This window comes from Drosophila gunungcola (genome assembly GCF_025200985.1).
Source record: "Drosophila gunungcola strain Sukarami chromosome 2R unlocalized genomic scaffold, Dgunungcola_SK_2 000004F, whole genome shotgun sequence".
Taxonomy (NCBI): domain Eukaryota; kingdom Metazoa; phylum Arthropoda; class Insecta; order Diptera; family Drosophilidae; genus Drosophila; species Drosophila gunungcola.
Genome location: NW_026453167.1, coordinates 688,686 through 707,417, shown reverse-complemented (window position 1 = coordinate 707,417; position 18,732 = coordinate 688,686). Strand labels below are relative to the sequence as shown.

The window sequence follows — 18,732 nt, the reverse complement described above, 5'->3', positions numbered from 1 at the left end:
TTATACAATTACCTAATAAGTAAAAAATACAATTTTATCACTACAAGGTATGTTCGCTAATCTAAATGCCGATTTATATAAATTAAAATAAAGGAAATTATAAAAAATATATGTTCATTGAACTCTGGCTGTGAAGTAAATAACCCCTATTTATTAATTGATGACAATAATTTTTTATACCTTTCAAACATCGATCAAACATTAATGTTTTCCGCCAAAAACATGGAAAACATCGACCAAGTGACCGTAGGTTACCGTTCAAAAGTACCACACGAAAGCGTTGAACGGTATTTATATACCACACCTACTAGCTGTGGTGTTTTTTAGTGCTACCACGGTATGGCAGCGCCGTTCGTTTTGCTTTGAAGAAAAACACAAAATAAAAACTAATATGAATAAAATAAAGCAAAAATAAAGTGCAATAATCGTCCGACAAAAGAAGGTCAAAAGTGCAATTAAACATGGCCACAAAGTAAGTGCAATTAACAAAGATTAAAAGACAGTGCAAAAACTTTATGTGGGCGTATGTATATGTGTGTGGGCGGCGCGCTGTGTATGTGGGGGTATTTTTGTGTTTGTTTTGGGCTGCAGCCTCCGCCTCCGCCCCCGCAAACCCTCCCCGCCCACTAAATTTGCATTCACATACACAGAAAGTGGGAAGAAGAAGAGGAAGCCCGAGATAATTATCGATTTCGAGCGGTGAAATTGAGAAAATGTCAAAGTTCAATCGAGTGATAAGCCGGTAAAATGGCATTTTGAATTTTTTTATATTTTTAAGTGGAGTTTAATTGTTGTAACAACAGTTTAATTCATAATGAATCCCCTTTCCTAAGCTTACAAAATATTCTTATCTCACTTTAAAGTTTTTAAAAAATGAAATGAGAATAAAATTAAAAATGTATTTAAAAAGCAGTTTTATTTGATCTCTATTGAATTGTTTATTTTATATTTTTAACTTAGTTCAGAAAAATATTATTTAAAATTCAAGTTAAACATTTATTTTGCAAGGGGAATTTTACATACATATTACTTAACGAGTAAAAAAAATGTTCTGTTAAGTTATACGAAACAATTCAAAAGAGGTTTCCAAGTACAAAAAAATCTTGTCAACGTGTTTGCCATTTAAAATAGAATTGATAATTTAACTTTATTTTCAAAGAGATTTCAAAACTTTTAGGATGTTATTGTCTCACACTTTTTGTATGTATTGTATTTATGTATTTAAACTAAACATAGTTAATAGTTTAAATAGACCGCTTATTGTTCAAAAAAAGTTCAAAGACCTTTTAATCATAACAGAAAAAACCCCTTTCTTCACAAGTATTAAGATGTAAGATTCTCACGTAGCAGCCGTTACAAATTACTTGGGAACTCCCCATAGAAATTTGTTTGCCAGGTGTTTAATTCAATTGCAAAATCATAATGACAAACAGTTTCGGCGGGAATGCAATGTGCATGATGTAAATTATATTGAACCAAGTTCAATTGTCACTTCAAAGGTTTCCAACTGGTTTTCGCTTAATTTGTCGATTTTATTGTATTACCTTCCATTCAATCCCCACATAATATGGGGATTTTTGCCATCATTTGTAAAATACATGTCGAATTAGTTGGTGGACTGAAGTGTTTCCCTTTGATCAAATGTGAGATTTTTTTGTATCTTCATCGACAAAATCAAAACTTGTTTGCTACTTAATTAAACCAGCCTTCGTTTTGGGCTCGACAATGACCAAGCGGTCGGTGTTTCAGATAGTTTTCGTTCAACCACAGACAGGTCATCATGTCTCGAAGTTTTTGTGCGGTGAGTTGTGGAGATTCGCTAGTCAGAATTATGCCAAAAATATAATAATAATAATTAATATTATAATTTAGCTTTTGGCGATTCTCATAGTTAATTTGGCCAACGCGACGCCTCAAAATTCTCCAACCATCGTTCCGCAAATCCGCACTAATGGTTTTCAACTGGAGCCCCTAAACCAGGAATACTTTCTTAGGTAGTTAGTCATGATGGCCTCAATCGATGAGCCTTCATTAAATTGGTTCTGTTCCTGTAGAATCGAACATCCGGGTGGTGCTATTCGCCAGGAAACCGTGAAACAGAATGATGCCGGTCACCTGCAAGTCAGCGGATTAATTAATCAGCCCTTTGAGGATCAGGGTGCCAATCTTGTACTGACCTATGAGGCCGGACCGAATGGATACGTTGCAAAATACAAATTTGGCAAGAGTCCTCCAACGCCCCCGCCTCAGACCCCCTTTTTCCTCAGCCCCGGAGTCCTGAAAACCGCAGCTGGATAAAATGTAGAATTAATTGTGCCTTAAAAAGAACAATACATTTAAGTGATAAGCGAAACGTATTCATACGACTAAAAATTACCTTTAAATAATTAAACTGATTTGGTAACCATATATTTTTGAACTTAAGATAGCTAGGATCATTAAAGGAAAAACAAGAGTACTGAACTAGAATATGAACATCTTTGAATATACAGATTGAGACATTTATAAAAACCACGGACAAAATGTAATAAAAAAATTGATATTTTTGCCTATATAACTTCTTGTGGTCTTAATTAATAAGACTTGATTTATGACCAAAACCGACATGCCACTTAATGGTAATGCTAAAAAGCTTGTAGATGTGTAGTACATCTTGGATAATCACAGGTTGTACTTATATTTACAAAAGTCTTTCCCAATATTATCGCCTTGATAAAAGCGCTTTATATAGCTACAATACAAGCTAAGATCATTTTTTATTGGTATTAATTAAAAGTTCCAGTTTGAGACCTGTATTGAGGTGGTGTATTGTTTTGATGTTTGCTAGCGGCTGCTTGATTTTTAAAATGCCAGTTCTACATTAACCACCGAAAGATGTTCACCAAGTTATTAGGCTCTGTGAGTTTTTATTCAATATATGTTTCTTGAAAGTAATTTTATGATATCTGCTATAGGTGCTTTTGATTCTTTTTCTGAATGAGGTGACTTTGGCACCCACAGCTTCAGTCACATCACTTGTGCCGTCTATTAACGACAATGGCGTTATTGTACTGCCGTATGATAATAAATATTACCTGAGGTATTTTAACGCTAAGGATGAAAATGAATACAAATAAGTGAATTCCCTTTCGTAGGATCGATATTGAGGGAACGGGAAGGGAGGAGACCGTTGAGGAGATTGGCCCGGATCAGCTCCAAGTTAAGGGCACCTTTGGACAGCCCTTTCCAGGATCCAAGTACCTTTTGGTGACCTACGAGGCCGGGCCAAATGGCTATGTGGCCAAGTACAGCCTATCCGAATTACAGAACCAGGTTCAACACCTACCACCCGCTGCATTGAAAACTGCCGCCGGATAAAAAACAAATCAAACTGATAAGTGATATAGCCAAATGTGAAATTCTTAACTTCATGAAAAATAAAATCAAATTCCAAATTACCAGAACATCGTTGTTTCTTTTTTAAGTTTAAAATGATAATAACAAATAACGCTTTGACTTGGGTCAGCACCTTGATACCATTTGAGAGACTCTGAGTTTTTGATATTTTGCTAAATTCGCTAACTGGAAAACTAAATTAAAAGAATGAAAATTTCAATCTCTTAACAATCGTTCGATCCGGCCAGTTTTGATTGATAAAAAATTAAGAAATAAAACTCTTGTGAAAGTTTCATCCAGACAGCTTAAAAGCGGACGGACAGATGCACTTATTGATGGTGATCAAGAACAAATATCCCTTATAGGGTCGGAAATGACTCCTTCCATGCGTTGCAAAAATATGTCTAATTTCGTCCTTCAAAAAAATAAGTAAATGAGTTCTAATAGTCTTTGCGTATTTAACTATTTCTCTCAAACTGTAATAAAAACCAGAAGGCACAATTATCATTTCTCTACCGATTTATTCAATTCTAAAACTGGAATCGATATACCTTTGGCATTGAAGCGGTCGACAGTTCGATGCATACATTATATGAATGTATTGGACTCGTACACCCGCTCAACCGCAGCAATAGAAAAACTCTGACGATTTCACCTCAGTTCTCACTTCTCACCTGCTGGCTCACCTATTAACGTGAGCGGTATTCTAATCACGCTCTCGTATCACAGTTGGTCGTAGTCGTATCAGGCAGCTGGGCCGCAGCCACAGCCACAGCCACATCCACATCAGAATTACAGACAGTTGGCATTGTGCGGCGGTATTGACTTGTTGGCTTATCAGAATTGGCGGTAGTCAAATGTGATAAGCGGCCACGATGCATTGCTAGACTTGGAAGCTCCGAAATTCCAAAGATTCGAGGAACTTTAGGGGGCAATGTTTCGGGTTTGGCGTAAACCTAGCCACAAGCGATGGCAGAAACTACAGCATAAACAAAAACCAGCGATCCTGACCGAAAGGTGCCTTCAGTGCCATGGGGCTATTTTCCAAACTCTTACAGTTCAAAGATGACGTAAAACACTGTCAAAAATCAGTGAAGAAATTAGTTTTAAGCACCAAAATCAGTGAATGAAAATCATTTGGAAAAGTTTTGAATGCCAAAATTGGTGAATACAAATCATTCAATAAAATCAGAGTTGAGATGATTTGGATTTATTTCAAATACCAACGTTAACAACAGTTTTATATAAAGCCTTATTATGGCTTACAAAATGTTCTCAAAACGTGTGACACGAACCTAACTTGAAATAAATAATCAGTGAAAGTGCCTTTGTCTTACATATTCAACAATAATCATCAATAAATAGAATACATTAATTTAACAAGTTATTGGTTTATACAATTGTTTAACTGCCAGATAATTAAAGCTTTTAATTGGCAAACTATAAAGTCTACAAGTTTATACAATTTTTTAACTGCAAGTTAAAGCTTTTGATGGGGGAACATAAAGTGATTAACTATTACTATAAAAAGGTGCTAAACTTTTCAAGATCAATATGAATATGAACATCCATGTGTTTTAAAACTTTTTTGATATTTGAACTTATTAACATATTGCCTAATTTGTTTGCAGGGAGACGATGATCGTGTTTGTCTACGACGCGGAGTGTCTGACAGACGAGGCGGATGATCCCATTTCGGCGGTCCTCTATTTTCATCCCAGTTGGGTGTCCGACTCCCAGAAGGTGGCACTGTGTGGACAACTTATGGGCACCTCGTACTTCCTCAAGGATTGCTTCTTTAATCCACGCATCCTGGCCCTGCAGAATGGCAAGTTTGTGCTGAAGGAGTTCGGTCGTTTCATCTTGGTAAGGAAGATTTGAAACTCATTCTTATAAAATTTACATTCATTTAACTTTTTTGTTTTCCAGGCCATTGGCACTGATCGAAATATTGGAGACCAACTGTTGGAGCATCGCGCCGACTTGCTGAGCTCCCTGCTCAAGTTCTTCCACCGTGATGTGCAGACACTGTATGCTCAGTATGCCTCCCTGAGCCGCCGGAATCTCAGCGAGAAACTGTACCACATCTTCGAGACTTATTTGCCAATGCTGCAGCGCAACGGAAATACATTTCAGAATGTGCCCAGGTTGCGTATGCCAAAGGTAAGTGTTGGTAATCCTAACTTGGAGAAGAAAATAATTGAGTTTCCTTTCCAGACCGCCAGTCACATCTTCCTGGAGGCCATACAAACGCTGCAAAGTTGCCAGCAGACTAAGGGAATTCTTGGCGGAGCCATTCTCTACCACAACAAGTTAGTTTACATTAATTAATCCTTAAGTACTTTTTTTTCTATAAACAAAAGCTTGTTTATTACTTAATTACCTAATTACTAGTACACAGTATTATCTTGACATAATTCCGTATGGCACAGCTATAATCATAATAAATCATTCCTATCACAAAATAATCCTTAAATTTAATTAAATTTAAACAATTTTTATTTAATCTAATTAGCTACCAATTGGTTATTAACCTTTTGCTTCTATAGTAAGCGGGGGTTTTTAACTTTAAAAAAGAAAACAAAAATAATGATTATTTGGTTACCAAGAATAATAAAATTAATTTAATTTGTTTATATACCTTTCAGAGTGGTGGCCTCTCAGCTGAGCGATATGGTGACCAAGCACCTGGTGCTCACCGATCCCCTTCATGTTCGAACGGCTGCGGAACCAGTGTCCAACCATCAAGAGTTCCACATTCCCAATGGCGTCCAGATGCTGGTGGTTTACTTGGAGCAGATGCAGTACCGCCAGTTGGTTGGCGAAGCACAGCGCGCCCAGAACCTGCAGATGAGCACGGCTCAGCTCTCGCAGAGTGGAGTGCCATTTCAGTATGCCAAGCGGAAGATAAAGCGGGACAAGTCGCTAATCTTCACCCACATTCCCGAGGAGCGGGAGCATGGGCCGGAGCAGCAGCAGCCATCGGAGCTGCCACCAGCCAGACCCAAATCCATGCGACCCACCCACCTGCCCCTGCGCATAAAGAACATGCAGAGCAAGGAGCTCCCAGAGTCGGGGATTGCGTCCATAAACTTTGACGAAACAGACTCGTATCCGCAGTTCATTGGACGCACCAGTGTGTGCAATACTCCCATGACCGAGAACAAGGTGCTGCCGGTGGCCAATGTAATGTCCATTTGCGCCAATCCCGAGGACGAGGGCAAGGAGGAGGATGTCCACAATTCCAATGGCAAGGCGCAGTCGCGTAGGAGCTCCCTCAAAGTGGATGTGGAGAAGTTCTTTCAAAACTTCATCAGCAATCCCAACAAACAGCTGACAAGACGCAAGTCCTCTGCTGATTTGCAGGATGCTCTTCGAGCCATCTCCAAGAAACTGAACCACTTTACGCATGGCTTCAAGACCGATGTGAATCGGAATGGCAGCGGGGATGGCCAAGCCTCCTCCGATTCGCCGGATTTCATCGAGAACGACGAAGAGAAGATCACTTCGCGGACCATCAGCGATCCCACCTATCCGGTTTTCAATACTAATGGCCAGCAGATCTCGCGCAGCCTGTTCCAGCAGTTCCTCGATCAGTATCGCAAGCTGTGGGGCGTGGCCAGCGAGCAGGCGCACGAGGATGCCGAGCTGGCCGCCCTGGTGGCCGAGTTCCAGGAGTTTAACGCCGAGATCCAGAAGCTGGACGAGCACATGCGGCAGCAGGCCGCCGAGGCATCCGCCGCCGATCGGAATCTCAACGTTTCCGCCGCTAAAACACCGCTGGATAAGCGATCTATGACGCTGCCCCTGAAATCAGCAGGAGAATCCACTTTCGGGGAACGTGCATCCGGACGCAGTGGAGCCGGAGGAGTGCCCCTCACACCGCTGATGGCCAAACTGTCTGTACTGGCTCTGAGCGAGACCACGCCCATCGAGATACAAACTCCGCTGACCAGCACAAAGGTGTTTCCACGTCGCAGTTCGCTGAAGTGCGAGGATGCAGTGGATGCCCTGGCTGCCATGTCATCCACTGCTCCTGCTCAACCTCCGGGTCCCATTCAACCGGATGGCCTGCAGCGCACGGAACTCTACATTTGTGGTCAGCAGAATATGACCCTGCTCTTGCTCATGGAGGAGGGCACTTGTCAGCAGCAGGAGGTGGTGCAGAAGATGGTAAGATTACTCCTTATCGATTATGCACTGTGTTATATACCGCATTACTATATATCCTTAGTTCGACATTTGCGTGGCCAAGTTTCCGCACATGGAATCTCAACTGAATCAGACTCTAAACGTAAATGTGGAGGGCGACAATCGCGAGGGCAGCAACTACAGCTTCATGTGCGTGGACTCCAAGTGGGATGTGCTGCAGCGGAATGGTCCTTGGAATCCCCTCGAGCTTAATATCATAGAGAGCATGCACTCAATACATTCCAGTGGTCATCATCTTACAGATTTGATCTTAAGGTGCGTTCTACTTAGAATATTATTGAGTCGTATTGAGTCAGAAATTCTCAAACGGGAGAATTAGTATATTATTGAGTCCTTCAAAAATGTTGTTCGATTCGAAACCAAGGTATCCAACCGGTTTCGTAACCGTTATCAATAACCGGTATAAATTCTGGGAGATTTTTTTTGCCAATCAAAAAAGTTTTAAACAAAATTAATTTTTTTATAATTATGACAACGCAGTTTGGAAAAAATCTCAAAAAAATGGCTCGAAGTTAAAACCAAAAATTTAAGAAATACCGGCTGTTCTTTAAATGGATTTATTAATTTCCAAATGCAATTTCAGATCCCACGACTCCGTTTATTATGGCCACAAGAACGGAAGAACCGAGTTCTTCTACAAGGAGCCCACCCATCAGATCAATGGCATACCACCGCCCTCGGATCCCATTGGGAACATACAGATGCGGGCCAAGTCGCGACTGGAACGAGATCATTCCTACATGCTGTTCTAGGATCGTATTTTAGAGTCGTATATTGAATACTCGCATGCTTAGCCAAAAACAGAAAATGTTAACGGGGCACAGTTCCCGGAAAATAGCCAACTTTATGCCATCCGCTGTTATTTAATTTGCGATCTCTGGCCGATTCCTACGCGAGTCCATATCATATACAAAAAAAAAACAACCAAGGGAACTCAATTTTAAACGACCTAAATTTTACTTCGACTTTTTATACAGCACATTTACAAGAAAATTACTAGACTCGTGTGGGAAATCAATAGAAATAGAATTCTAGACGTGCCGCTTTCAGCCAGCGATATATTATATTTTGCCTTGTTTTAACTTTCACTTGAAGTACAAAAAATGTTTTAATGCTTTGTTTACAATGTCCAGCACTGTTGTTTAATTTATAAGCTTGTGTGTAATCTATACAATTATTTTAATTATTTTGCAATTCCTATGCACTGATTTCGAAAGCCAAAGAAATTAAATCGAGGGATTTTAATTGTAAATATGATACAAAATTAGATTCATTTAGATGGAATTATTTGTGACTAACCTAGACTTCTCTCCAGATGCGAATATGCATATACTTATCTTAGCTGTTTCTCATTATCAAATATTAAGCGCTTTGTGCCAATTTAAATGCAGGTCATATGCTGAGAACCGACGTAAAAATGAGGGAACGTGAGAACGCTGGTTTTTAACCAAATAAAACAGTTTAAGGAGTGCAATAGAGTGTGCAAGCAAACCACTATTTTGAGAGTTTTGCGTTGACTTAGCTTAAATATACATACTACATAAATACCTAAACAACATTATTTATATAAAAAATATTCATATATGGTATATGATACAAAGACCGGTATTGTTTTTGTAGATTTTCAAAAATAAACCGACTGTGTTTGAGAAATACTTTCGAGGTTGGAACTCTTTTATGGACTAAGGCATTTTCATCACAATCCAAGGAACTCGGCCGTAATACTTGTAATAGTAGTAATCGTAGGCAAGTTTGCCCAGGATGAGCAGGATGAGGCTGGCCAGGACGCCGTTGAGCCAGTCGATGGGATGGATCTGTGCGCCACTCTCCGCACTCACATTGCACATCTCCTGCCGGCTGAGGGTCAGCACTTTGGCCAGTCGCTGCTCATCCTCCTGCATGTAGGTGCAGGTCACATTCCACGCATCCCTCACAATGTCCTTGTACTTGGTCAGCAACTCGCGCAACCTGCTCCCGAACTTGCAGGTGCAGTGCCACGGATTCCGGCTGAGCAGGAGGAGATTGGCATTCTCGTTGTCATCGAGGGCATTGTCCAGGGCGTATACGTGCAGCTTGCGCAGGTTGTTGCCCCGCAAATTGAGCAGCCGGAAGTGCTGCAGCCAGTAAGTGTCCTCCAAATTGTCCACATTGGACACTTGATTGTTCTCCAGCTGCATATCGACCACGTGGCGGTAGTGCGGATTGTCCCGAAGGGGATTTATGTCACTGATCTGGTGGGAAATGAAGTAGGAACACATTACACATTTAAAAGAATGTACTATTTATTCGAAACTACAATTAAAGATTTCCATTTCCAAAATGATATGCTATTGATTAAAGTGGGGGAAACAATTACTACTAACTTATTCGTTAAATTTTATTTATTAATTTTTCTTTAATACAAAATGTATCTTTGTTGGCTAAGACTGGTTAGTAATCTATCTTTTGTTAGTGCAAATCGAAAAACAAACTGATTCTCAAATGGCTCTTAAAAATTCCTATTTTTATAAATTCTTCAAATAAAGACTTATTTGTTTTATTAATTTAATCTTATAATCATTTTTTGTTTATAGTAATCCACTGAGAGTTCACTACAGGATATCTACTTATAAGATGTTTTTTAGCCATGTCATTAAATATATATATATTTTTATATATTTTATATTAGACAATATTTACAATTTGTAGTTTAAAAAAATGCAATATATAAACCTATTTTTTGCGCTGAAGCCTCTAGGGGCTTAGGTCCTAAGCTCATTTAATTTTAAAGTGTATACATTTTTGAGATACTTCTAAATGTATTTAAAACCCCAATCCTTACCATATTATCGTTGATGACTAGAGTGGTGGTGTTATCTGGCAAAAAGGCGGGAAGGCGGTGGAACTGCAAGTGGGAACAGTTGACCGTATAGAGCGGAATGTGGGTTCTGGGCAAGATGTGGTGCATCAGGCAAGTGCAGTTCCTTAGATCCTCGTGCGATTGGCACTGCTTCTTCAGTTCCTTTGAGGAATTACCATCAAGTTGTTAATCAAACACATAAATGGGTTGTAGGTTTACCTACCAATTTATAATGCATGACTAGTAGCATCTGGCGCTCCTTGTACTTGCGATCCGTGCAGATCAGCTCATCCCTGTCGACCACCAGTCGCCCCTTTTCCGGCTGCAACAGCATCCACTTGAAGTTGCGCGTGCAGTTCCAGGGATTCCCCGCCAGATACAGCTGCTCGAAGTTGCGGGGCAGCAGCAGAGGTCCATCCAGCTGGATGAGTTGGTTCCATCGCAGGTCCAGAATCTTGAGCGGATGCACCCGCTTGAAGGTTCGGGATGAGATGTAGGAGAGATTCGTCCACGAAATGTTGATGGTCTGCAGCTCCGACATCTCGGGAAAGTCGAACTTGAACTCGGTGAAGCCACTGTACTCGATGGTCAGCGATCGCAGGCGGGGCAACTTTTGCAGGTCCTTCAGGTGATTGAAGCCATCCTTTGGCCAGCCGCAGAGGAGCATGTCCAGAGCGGGCTGAGCTCTGCTCAACTTTCCAGAGTGGCTGTTATGCGGAAATTAAAGTTACATGTACATATCAGTTTTAGCCAAATATGAAGGAGTACTAAATTAAATATGTGGTTTTGGTAAAGATTAAACCATTTTTATTTAGATTGTGGACTCACATGATTTGTTTTCAAAAAATAATCTTAAAACTTAACTATTCCATTTAAAATTGTGAAGATCCAGAAAGTTGATTGAAATTTGAAGGCATAGTTTTAGAAATCCACGAACCCTAAAAGCTACGCCTTTTTAAAATTCGGTTTCGCCGACTAAGTAATGCCTTCAAAAGTTCTGGTTTTAAATCACTTTTCTGCAAAGCCTTTTTTTTTTAAATTTGCCAAGGGGTTACATACCTATTAAATCGACCCAATTTTTTAAACGAAAACTTTTCCTACGTTGTTAAGAGGATTTAATTTTTTTACTTTATATTTTTAATATAAATATGAAAGAATGTCAAAACTGTAGGTGAAATTTTTAAAATTGTAGGTGTGTCTAAGGGCATTCGTGTTTTGAGTTTAAGACAAAAGGAAACAACATGTTTTCAAATTTAATATTAATACATCAATAAACGGAAAAGGAAATTGAGAATTTGTTTCTATATTATTAAGAGAATGTTGTTGTATGTACATATTTATATTTTATGTAGAAATACTTGTGTTAACACTAATAAAACTCACTTCAGGGCTGCGAGGTTATTCATTCCGCCGTAGCACTTAAGAGTGCCATTCCGGGTCAACTTGGAGCAGTTTCCGCCCGCTGCCTCCGGCGCAGATGACCAATCGAAGCAGGTGTGCCGAAAGCCATCCATCGGAATGATTTTGGTGGTAATGGTGGTCGCCCAAGTGGTAGTTGATTCATGGCTCTCAGCCGTGGCATGGCTCAGTCTAAGTAACAGATAATTGGTAAGCAAATAAATATCTATCTCATGATGCTATTTTGGGCCCAGACAGCCCAGCTCAAATTGGTGATAACTTAGCCGCAGTGCGACTCTCGTTTAGGGCCAACTTGATAAACAGACGCCAGGTAGGTCTTAATTGCTTGAGGAAAACACAGATACAGAAACAGATACAGATACTGACTATTATATTACTCGGCTTTTGTGCTGCCCCCACAGATCTAGGAAATTTGGTTGTCGCAGATTGCTTTTTATATCACTTTTTGAGAGGTTGAGAAATTAAAAAAAAAAGCAAGCCAAACTTTAAATACCCTTGCAGTCAAGGATTGGATCCGAACTTATATAAAATCAAGTGATAAAACCAACTAAGGCAAAAAAGCGAAATATAAGCCATACTTATCGAAAACAACAAAATGATCCTATTTTACACTAAGGGAAAAATCGGCATAGAACCATGTGGTCAGTTTGGCAGATATATGGCACCCGTAGGATATAGTCAACCGATTTTGAGCACATATCTAGGGATAGGTTCTAAAGCTCTACAAAAACATAATTTAGGGCAAAAACCAACAATTTATACTAAAATTTAAAGAATATAAAACAGAAATTTAACATTTTTAAAATAAAGAATATAGGCGTCCGATCTGTGCAACAGTTTAAATTAGACTCATGTAAACGTAAAAATATACGATTGTGAATGTTTCTAATCTCTAGCTATTAAACTGAGCTTGCAAGCATTTGGACTTCTTGACATCTTTATAATACCCTCTGCAAGGGTATAAAAATACGTTCTATTTTCTCTCCAACTCTTTTTTAAAAATAGCCAAGATGGATCAACCGATCCACTGCAAACTGCTTTTTGCCAACTGAGTTGGGCAAATATATACACCTTATCTGAACGGTAGCTATACTCTGAGTAGTATGCCTGCGTAGTATGGAGATCTTGTTTGCATATCTTGTCTATATGGCGGTTCTATTAGCAGACGGAGATTCGCAGTATATCACATGATGCTCAGTTAGCACATCTCAAGGTGCCATATGACAGGGTGACAGACTGAATTTGAAATAAATTATAAAGACACGATTTGCAGTAATACCTTAACATAATGTAGGGATAGGGATGGGGATAAGTCAGTAGACATTTTGGTCAATACATCTACAGTGTTATTTCAAAACAAAATTTCTGTCTATATATATTCTGGCCAATTAATTTCCGAACAAACACTGTGGGGGCTGGCACATATACGCACGAAAAATACATACATCATATTTTTTAATAAACCCCGGAGCGGTTTTTCTAAGGGTACTAAATGGGTCTAACTGACAATTAACATCTTACGCTCAAGGCGTTAAACTCAACAATACACAAAGTGAAATATTATAACACTGAAAATATTTGCTTAAAAATCCTCGCATAAAAAGAGTTTTCGGTAGCAGCTTTGTTTGATTTGAAGTGGTAAAGGTTTGGGAATGACAAATATTTAATTTCGGTTGGTATTCAGTTCATGTGCTTTATAAAGTCAAGAAATCCTAGCTGACAGATTCGACACTCTTTCCCTGAGTGACTACGGGCTGTCAATTATCATTAATTACTGATTGCTAAATTTAAAAGGTACACAAAGACCTGTATTTCAATATTTTTTGAAAACCAAATTTATTTGTATTTATCTCACGAAGTTTCATTTATTGTGTTGTGTTGTTCACAAAGTGTACAACATGGCGTATGCGTGCTTGTGTCCGCAGACAAGTAACGTCAAAATTTAATTGAAAAGTATGCCTTAAAAAATTTTTAGTTGACTTATGAGCATCGCAACAATTGACACGCCAATTCATTAAGACAATCAAATGGATTGAGTAAGAAATTCTTTGTTTGCTATGAAATGGAATCAATTGTAATGATTTATTTGCCAAGATTAATTTACGAGTTCTTAAAATATGAAGCAATTATGTTTGCTAGGTTACCAATTTACCCACAGCTTAACTGAAAACAAGTTTATCAATTCCCCAATGACAATAAATCTAAATAAATCTACTTATGAATCCGTCACGACAGCGACTGTCAATTGGCTTTTGATTCCCATTGAGATTGCCCCATAAGTGAAAAATAAAAATAATAAATGAGATCAAAAAGATGACAAGAATAAATATGTGCGAAAGAAGTAAATATATAGACAACCGCTCCAGATCTAAGAGCAATTCAGTGTTATATATATAATTTTGATAAACCGAACCTTTTTATAGCATTTGCTAGTGATAAGAATTTTTAAATTAGGGGCCAAGTACCTGATTCCCTTACGAAACTCATGCTTGTGATACGTTGTGAGTAGCTTGCTTGGGTTGAGAGATAAAGGTGGAATGCAATTTTCTTTTGAATGTTGAGGGAGTTGCTACCTTAGAACTTTACAGCCCTAATTACCCCATTTATGTAGGTGTTTGTAGAACATTAAACTGAAGCCCAGAAAAGGGTAATAAACGTGTCACATCATAAGAAATCATAAGAAATCATAAGAACCATATGAAAAGACTTCAGTTCTTTATGCTAATTAAAGGGAAAAAAACTGTCATATCTTATGTAAGAAGTCTTGTCTTGTGTAAGAACTTTAGCTCTAGTGAATACTATTTATTTACTCCACTTTATATTCCTCGGCGTAGTCATTTTATTAGCCATAAAACCCAATCATTTCGGTTTGATTTGGTCTGGTGATAAGTGACTTTGCATTGGCATAAAAAAGGTTTACCATGGACTATAACCCACATATGGTATGGCCCAGAATAGGATTTAGTTTGCTTATTAATAAATCAGCTAGTGTTGTAAAAACATCTGATAACAGGCGACACATTGCTTCAATTACATTAAATTACACATACGCAGCGTGGTCCACTTGGGGGTTTACCTTATTAAGACCAGGCAAAGCAGCGGAATACTCTTCATCATGGTTATTTTCTCTTGTATTTTTATATATTTATTTTAAGACTCTGTTTATCCGAGAGCTGCTGCGTGCTGTTTTCATTCAGAATATTCCATTGTCACGATCGGTGCTGGCAGGTAGGGCAAATTGTTTTGGCTTTGCCATTTGCTCTATGCTAAATACATAATCAAAAATTGTTGTTTTCCGCGCCACGCCGTTTAATCGCCGCCACGCATCCGCGTATCTATCCGCACTGTGCTACTTTTCTCGCGTTTGAAGTTCAAATGCGGCGCGAACGCGAATCGCTGGTGCTTTTGCCGTTTCTTCTTCAGAGTATTATTATTTTTTGACGCTTGAGATCTCCAGCGGAAAATCAGCTGACAGCGAGAGCGATATAGACTTATCAATCGGGCGCTCTCCTATATATATTTTTAGGGGGCTCGTTTTTTGGGCTAGAGCAGCTGTTGAATGGGTGAAAATGTGCGGGGGAGATGATTTACGATCAGCGTCAGGGTCGACATTTATTGATATACACTCTGTCAAGCGCCGGGTGAATCATCTCCACCTACTACCTGGTTCATTGGCATACAAATCGCTTATAATTTGGTCATCCACTGAGCAGTAACCAATTTGAACATTTTAATGGGCTCTCGGGTGCAGAATAAAAGTAATTAACAATCATGTGATATAGGTTCTTTACTAATAGCTTTAATCGTTCTGTATTTGTACACCAAAAATATACTAGACTATTGGATATAGTTAACACAAACCGTTCACTAGAGTGCGGGTGTGCATATATATAGTAACTTTGACTAAAAGTTGCATGGTCTAGTTTTTAACAATTATTTGGTTTCGAGTTTCCAGCTAGGTGCTTGTGCATTGTACTTAAAAACGCTGCAGGCATTTACTAGAGCTCTGAGCTTCTTTGGACCGGTGAAATGCATCGACATTGATATATACTATATATACACAAATATGCGTATGTTAATAAGATATTTCCTATGAAACTTGAAGGTACAATTTGCCTGCATGCTGTCTTCTTAACTACTCTATTTTGTCGGAGAAATCTCAATCAATATCGCCACCTTGAATTGCTTCGCTAGCAGCATCGCCAGCCGCCTCATTTGCGACACCACTGGTGTTGTGGATTTTGTCATTGGTCTCCGCCTGCTTTTGGCGTTCGTAGGCTCTGACGTCCTCGAGCGTCATGCCATGCCACTCGTCCACCCACGCAAAGGCCTGCCGATGACCCAGCAGGAGAATCTCCCGAATCCCACGCTGGATAAAGTCCTCCACTTTGGTTTGCAGGCCCCAGACCTCAAAGCTGGCATGTACCACCTTGTAGGAGCACATGATGGGCTTGTCTGTCTCTCGCCATCCCTCAATTAGTGGACCGCGATCTGGGGATTACAAATATTTTAAAATTAATTTGCCACTCAATGACTACACCATCACATTACTCGTCTTTTCTGATTTGTAGAACTTGGGGTCTTCCTCCTTCTTGTAATGCTTGGCACTGACTTCATCAAAAGCTATATCCAAATGATCCACAGTTCGCACTTTCAGCTCTTCTTCGTTGAGATCCAAACACTGTCAATCATAAGCATTATTAAACAATGTGAAAGTTTGGCCTTCGAGTTGTTTTTTACGTTTTCTGTGCTGCCATTATTGTCCTCGTACTTTGTTTTGATGAGCACATTTAACTTGGGTATAAAGGAGCACTGTTGATAAAGATTCAGTTAGTCCAGCTCAACTAAAATAGATTTCATCCAATTACCGTGTATTCTATTTGAAGTTCCCGCCAATTACGGTCCAATTACAGCACATGAAATCGTAATGTAGAATCAAAAATAAATCAATAAGCCAACTCATCAAATATACTCAAGTGTGCTTTATATGTTATTTTGGGTTATATTTGGGTTAGATTTGTAGTCTTTTTGGGACTTATAAAAAAAAGGAACATTATTTTGGCTTTTAAGCGCTTATAAAAATGGCACCCTTGGGACTATAAATCAAAAAGTCCACATAGATTTGTCAAAAACTTTTAGGGCTTATGATATCGATGCCTTATCAAACGTGGGAAGGTAGTAATACAATTTCTAGGAATATTTCACGAGTCGGTTTAAGGGAATTGAAATGATATGTAAACATTTTCATAAACACTCAACTACACAGTCAACGACCTAAAATATAAACACTAATAGTATATGTTTGGACTATCACCAGATACCTTAGACTAAAAATTGAATTACCCTTATAGATAATGGAATCGCAGCGTTGAGTGTAAATAAACAGGCTTGTAATGGATGCCACCCTCGAAAGTCAACGACCCAAAGCCAGAGCACACAAACAGCAATCTCCATTGAGTGCATAACACAACTCTACTAGCTTTATCAAGTGCATTTGGCAGCACCGTGTAATCAGATTTTATCAGCCAGTGGGAATGGCAACAGTTGTTAAAAAAGTGTCTGGCGCAGATTGCAGCTATGAAGCTCTTATTTCAGTCCTTATGAAAGCCTAATCAATGACGTATGGGCAGATTCGGCAGGTGTGCGTTTAATGGGGCCTTTATCGGCAGACGTACCCCCACCACATATCGGCATATGGTTGGATGTATGATGATGGTCGGATGATAAGGCGGAATTCTTGCTGGCCCCCAAAAACACATGATGTTGCCAAGAACATGGCCATATGGCGGATGGCAAGAGGGGAGTCCGCCGCCTCCGGAATACACAATTGGGTTAAAAATAGAAAATGGGATGCGCAGTAGGTGATGGGTGGTGGGTGGCTGGCTGCTACTGCTCACCTGTTAGCGTGTAGGGATAGTAGTTCCAGGATTTCTCTATCACATAGAAGACGCGAGGGCAGATGGCCTGTATCCAGTAGGGCAGTCGGCTAGAAAGGGAAGCTAACAGGATTAAGAAGGTATTGAAGCAGCATCTTTTAGGGCTTCTCACCTGGACAAGTGGATGTGCTTCTCCGTGTACTGACCCTTTCCGTGTACAGGATCCTCGCAAGGTTTGTTCTCCACCACCTCGACCCCCTCGCCCTCCTCCGATTGTTCCAGGCTATGGCGCGCTATCATATAAAGCTGCCCGATCTTGTACTGCAAAATCATGAGAGAAAATTCTTATTTGCAGCCATGCTATGAAGGGATAAAAGGAACGCACCTCCTCCACGGTGAGCGGCATGCACACACGGTATTCCTTGGTCAGCACCATTTCTTAGGCGGTTGCAGCTACCGGAGAAAATCAAAACTTTATACGTTACGCAAAGCGACACACGCGACGCAACGGCTGGCAACAACAAATATGTGTGGAGTGTGCCCAGGCTGTATCAGTTCAAAAAAATTTTTAATAATAATTCACTTTAAAAGAATTGTGGTGCGGAACTTGGATGAAATATTAGCGGTGCCCCAAACTTAGGTGTAAACAATTTGTTTCAAACAAAACCTACTGCTTGTTTGTTAATCTTTAATCCACCCATAATACTGCAAAGGATATGCTATTTTACGGATGACAACATTTTTTTTTTATATAAGAAGAACTTGAAAATTCCCATTCAGTTTGTGAAAAATGTTCTCACTGACGGATAAAAGCATATATCAGACCCTGACATAGTTGGGTACTTTTGCTAGTAATTTTATAATAATTAATTTAATAATGAGCTGAAGGCCTCTTGCAGCTATAGCTCTAACCACTATTTTTGTTAGCTCTTAGTTTTAACTATAAGTTAGCATTATATATATATAAGTAAATTAATTATTTATTTAATATTATTCGATAGTATTTGTAAT

At 39.3% G+C, this 18,732-nt stretch overlaps 5 protein-coding genes across 6 annotated transcripts; 3 read left to right on the top strand and 2 right to left on the bottom strand.

Annotated features, from left to right (window-relative positions):
- The first annotated feature begins 332 nt into the window (after window positions 1–332).
- On the top strand, window positions 333–9,242 carry LOC128254315 (uncharacterized). 2 transcript variants are annotated; one of them, XM_052983338.1, is made up of 7 exons: window positions 333–472; window positions 5,007–5,241; window positions 5,305–5,538; window positions 5,593–5,687; window positions 6,024–7,548; window positions 7,610–7,842; window positions 8,171–9,242. In XM_052983338.1, exons 1-7 carry the CDS (start codon window positions 462–464, stop codon window positions 8,337–8,339), a joined length of 2,502 nt encoding a protein of 833 aa, XP_052839298.1. In that variant the 5' UTR covers window positions 333–461; the 3' UTR covers window positions 8,340–9,242. The 2 variants fall into 2 exon arrangements, with proteins under 2 accessions (XP_052839298.1, XP_052839297.1); XM_052983337.1 differs by lacking the exon at window positions 333–472 and adding an exon at window positions 3,996–4,392.
- LOC128254320 (uncharacterized) lies at window positions 1,734–2,523 on the top strand. The gene is made up of 3 exons (XM_052983342.1): window positions 1,734–1,801; window positions 1,873–1,994; window positions 2,055–2,523. Exons 1-3 carry the CDS (start codon window positions 1,781–1,783, stop codon window positions 2,296–2,298), a joined length of 387 nt encoding a protein of 128 aa, XP_052839302.1. The 5' UTR covers window positions 1,734–1,780; the 3' UTR covers window positions 2,299–2,523.
- Window positions 2,791–3,443, top strand: LOC128254321 (uncharacterized). The gene is made up of 3 exons (XM_052983343.1): window positions 2,791–2,898; window positions 2,955–3,079; window positions 3,135–3,443. Exons 1-3 carry the CDS (start codon window positions 2,875–2,877, stop codon window positions 3,355–3,357), a joined length of 372 nt encoding a protein of 123 aa, XP_052839303.1. The 5' UTR covers window positions 2,791–2,874; the 3' UTR covers window positions 3,358–3,443.
- On the bottom strand, window positions 9,220–15,248 carry LOC128254317 (protein singed wings 2). The gene is made up of 5 exons (XM_052983340.1): window positions 14,922–15,248; window positions 11,810–12,016; window positions 10,650–11,133; window positions 10,409–10,588; window positions 9,220–9,818 (listed from the first exon to the last, which is right to left on the bottom strand). Exons 1-5 carry the CDS (start codon window positions 14,960–14,962, stop codon window positions 9,270–9,272), a joined length of 1,461 nt encoding a protein of 486 aa, XP_052839300.1. The 5' UTR covers window positions 14,963–15,248; the 3' UTR covers window positions 9,220–9,269.
- Window positions 15,249–15,624: 376 nt separating this feature from the next.
- Window positions 15,625–18,262, bottom strand: LOC128254319 (cytoplasmic phosphatidylinositol transfer protein 1). The gene is made up of 7 exons (XM_052983341.1): window positions 18,107–18,262; window positions 17,894–18,042; window positions 17,743–17,831; window positions 16,714–16,721; window positions 16,586–16,657; window positions 16,397–16,526; window positions 15,625–16,336 (listed from the first exon to the last, which is right to left on the bottom strand). Exons 1-7 carry the CDS (start codon window positions 18,155–18,157, stop codon window positions 16,005–16,007), a joined length of 831 nt encoding a protein of 276 aa, XP_052839301.1. The 5' UTR covers window positions 18,158–18,262; the 3' UTR covers window positions 15,625–16,004.
- Between the last annotated feature and the right edge of the window lie 470 nt (window positions 18,263–18,732).

Bases quoted from the DNA above. Each gene is read 5' to 3' on its own strand.
- LOC128254320 (XM_052983342.1), top strand. From the start codon at position 1,781: ATGTCTCGAAGTTTTTGTGCG. The intron at 1,802-1,872 runs GTGAGTTGTGGA...ATTATAATTTAG, and splicing joins TGTCTCGAAGTTTTTGTGCG to CTTTTGGCGATTCTCATAGT. The intron at 1,995-2,054 runs GTAGTTAGTCAT...CTGTTCCTGTAG, and splicing joins AACCAGGAATACTTTCTTAG to AATCGAACATCCGGGTGGTG.
- LOC128254321 (XM_052983343.1), top strand. From the start codon at position 2,875: ATGTTCACCAAGTTATTAGGCTCT. The intron at 2,899-2,954 runs GTGAGTTTTTAT...TATCTGCTATAG, and splicing joins TCACCAAGTTATTAGGCTCT to GTGCTTTTGATTCTTTTTCT. The intron at 3,080-3,134 runs GTATTTTAACGC...TCCCTTTCGTAG, and splicing joins GATAATAAATATTACCTGAG to GATCGATATTGAGGGAACGG.
- LOC128254315 (XM_052983337.1), top strand. From the start codon at position 4,310: ATGTTTCGGGTTTGGCGTAAACCTAGCCACAAGCGATGGCAGAAACTA. The intron at 5,688-6,023 runs GTTAGTTTACAT...TATACCTTTCAG, and splicing joins GCCATTCTCTACCACAACAA to AGTGGTGGCCTCTCAGCTGA. The intron at 7,549-7,609 runs GTAAGATTACTC...ATATATCCTTAG, and splicing joins AGGAGGTGGTGCAGAAGATG to TTCGACATTTGCGTGGCCAA.
- LOC128254317 (XM_052983340.1), bottom strand. From the start codon at position 14,962: ATGATGAAGAGTATTCCGCTGCTTTGCCTGGTCTTAATAAG. The intron at 12,017-14,921 runs GTAAACCCCCAA...TCTGTTACTTAG, and splicing joins CTTTGCCTGGTCTTAATAAG to ACTGAGCCATGCCACGGCTG. The intron at 10,589-10,649 runs GTAGGTAAACCT...AATTCCTCAAAG, and splicing joins TAGTCATGCATTATAAATTG to GAACTGAAGAAGCAGTGCCA.
- LOC128254319 (XM_052983341.1), bottom strand. From the start codon at position 18,157: ATGGTGCTGACCAAGGAATACCGTGTGTGCATGCCGCTCACCGTGGAG. The intron at 18,043-18,106 runs GTGCGTTCCTTT...ATGATTTTGCAG, and splicing joins TGCCGCTCACCGTGGAGGAG to TACAAGATCGGGCAGCTTTA. The intron at 17,832-17,893 runs GTGAGAAGCCCT...TTCCCTTTCTAG, and splicing joins AAGCACATCCACTTGTCCAG to CCGACTGCCCTACTGGATAC.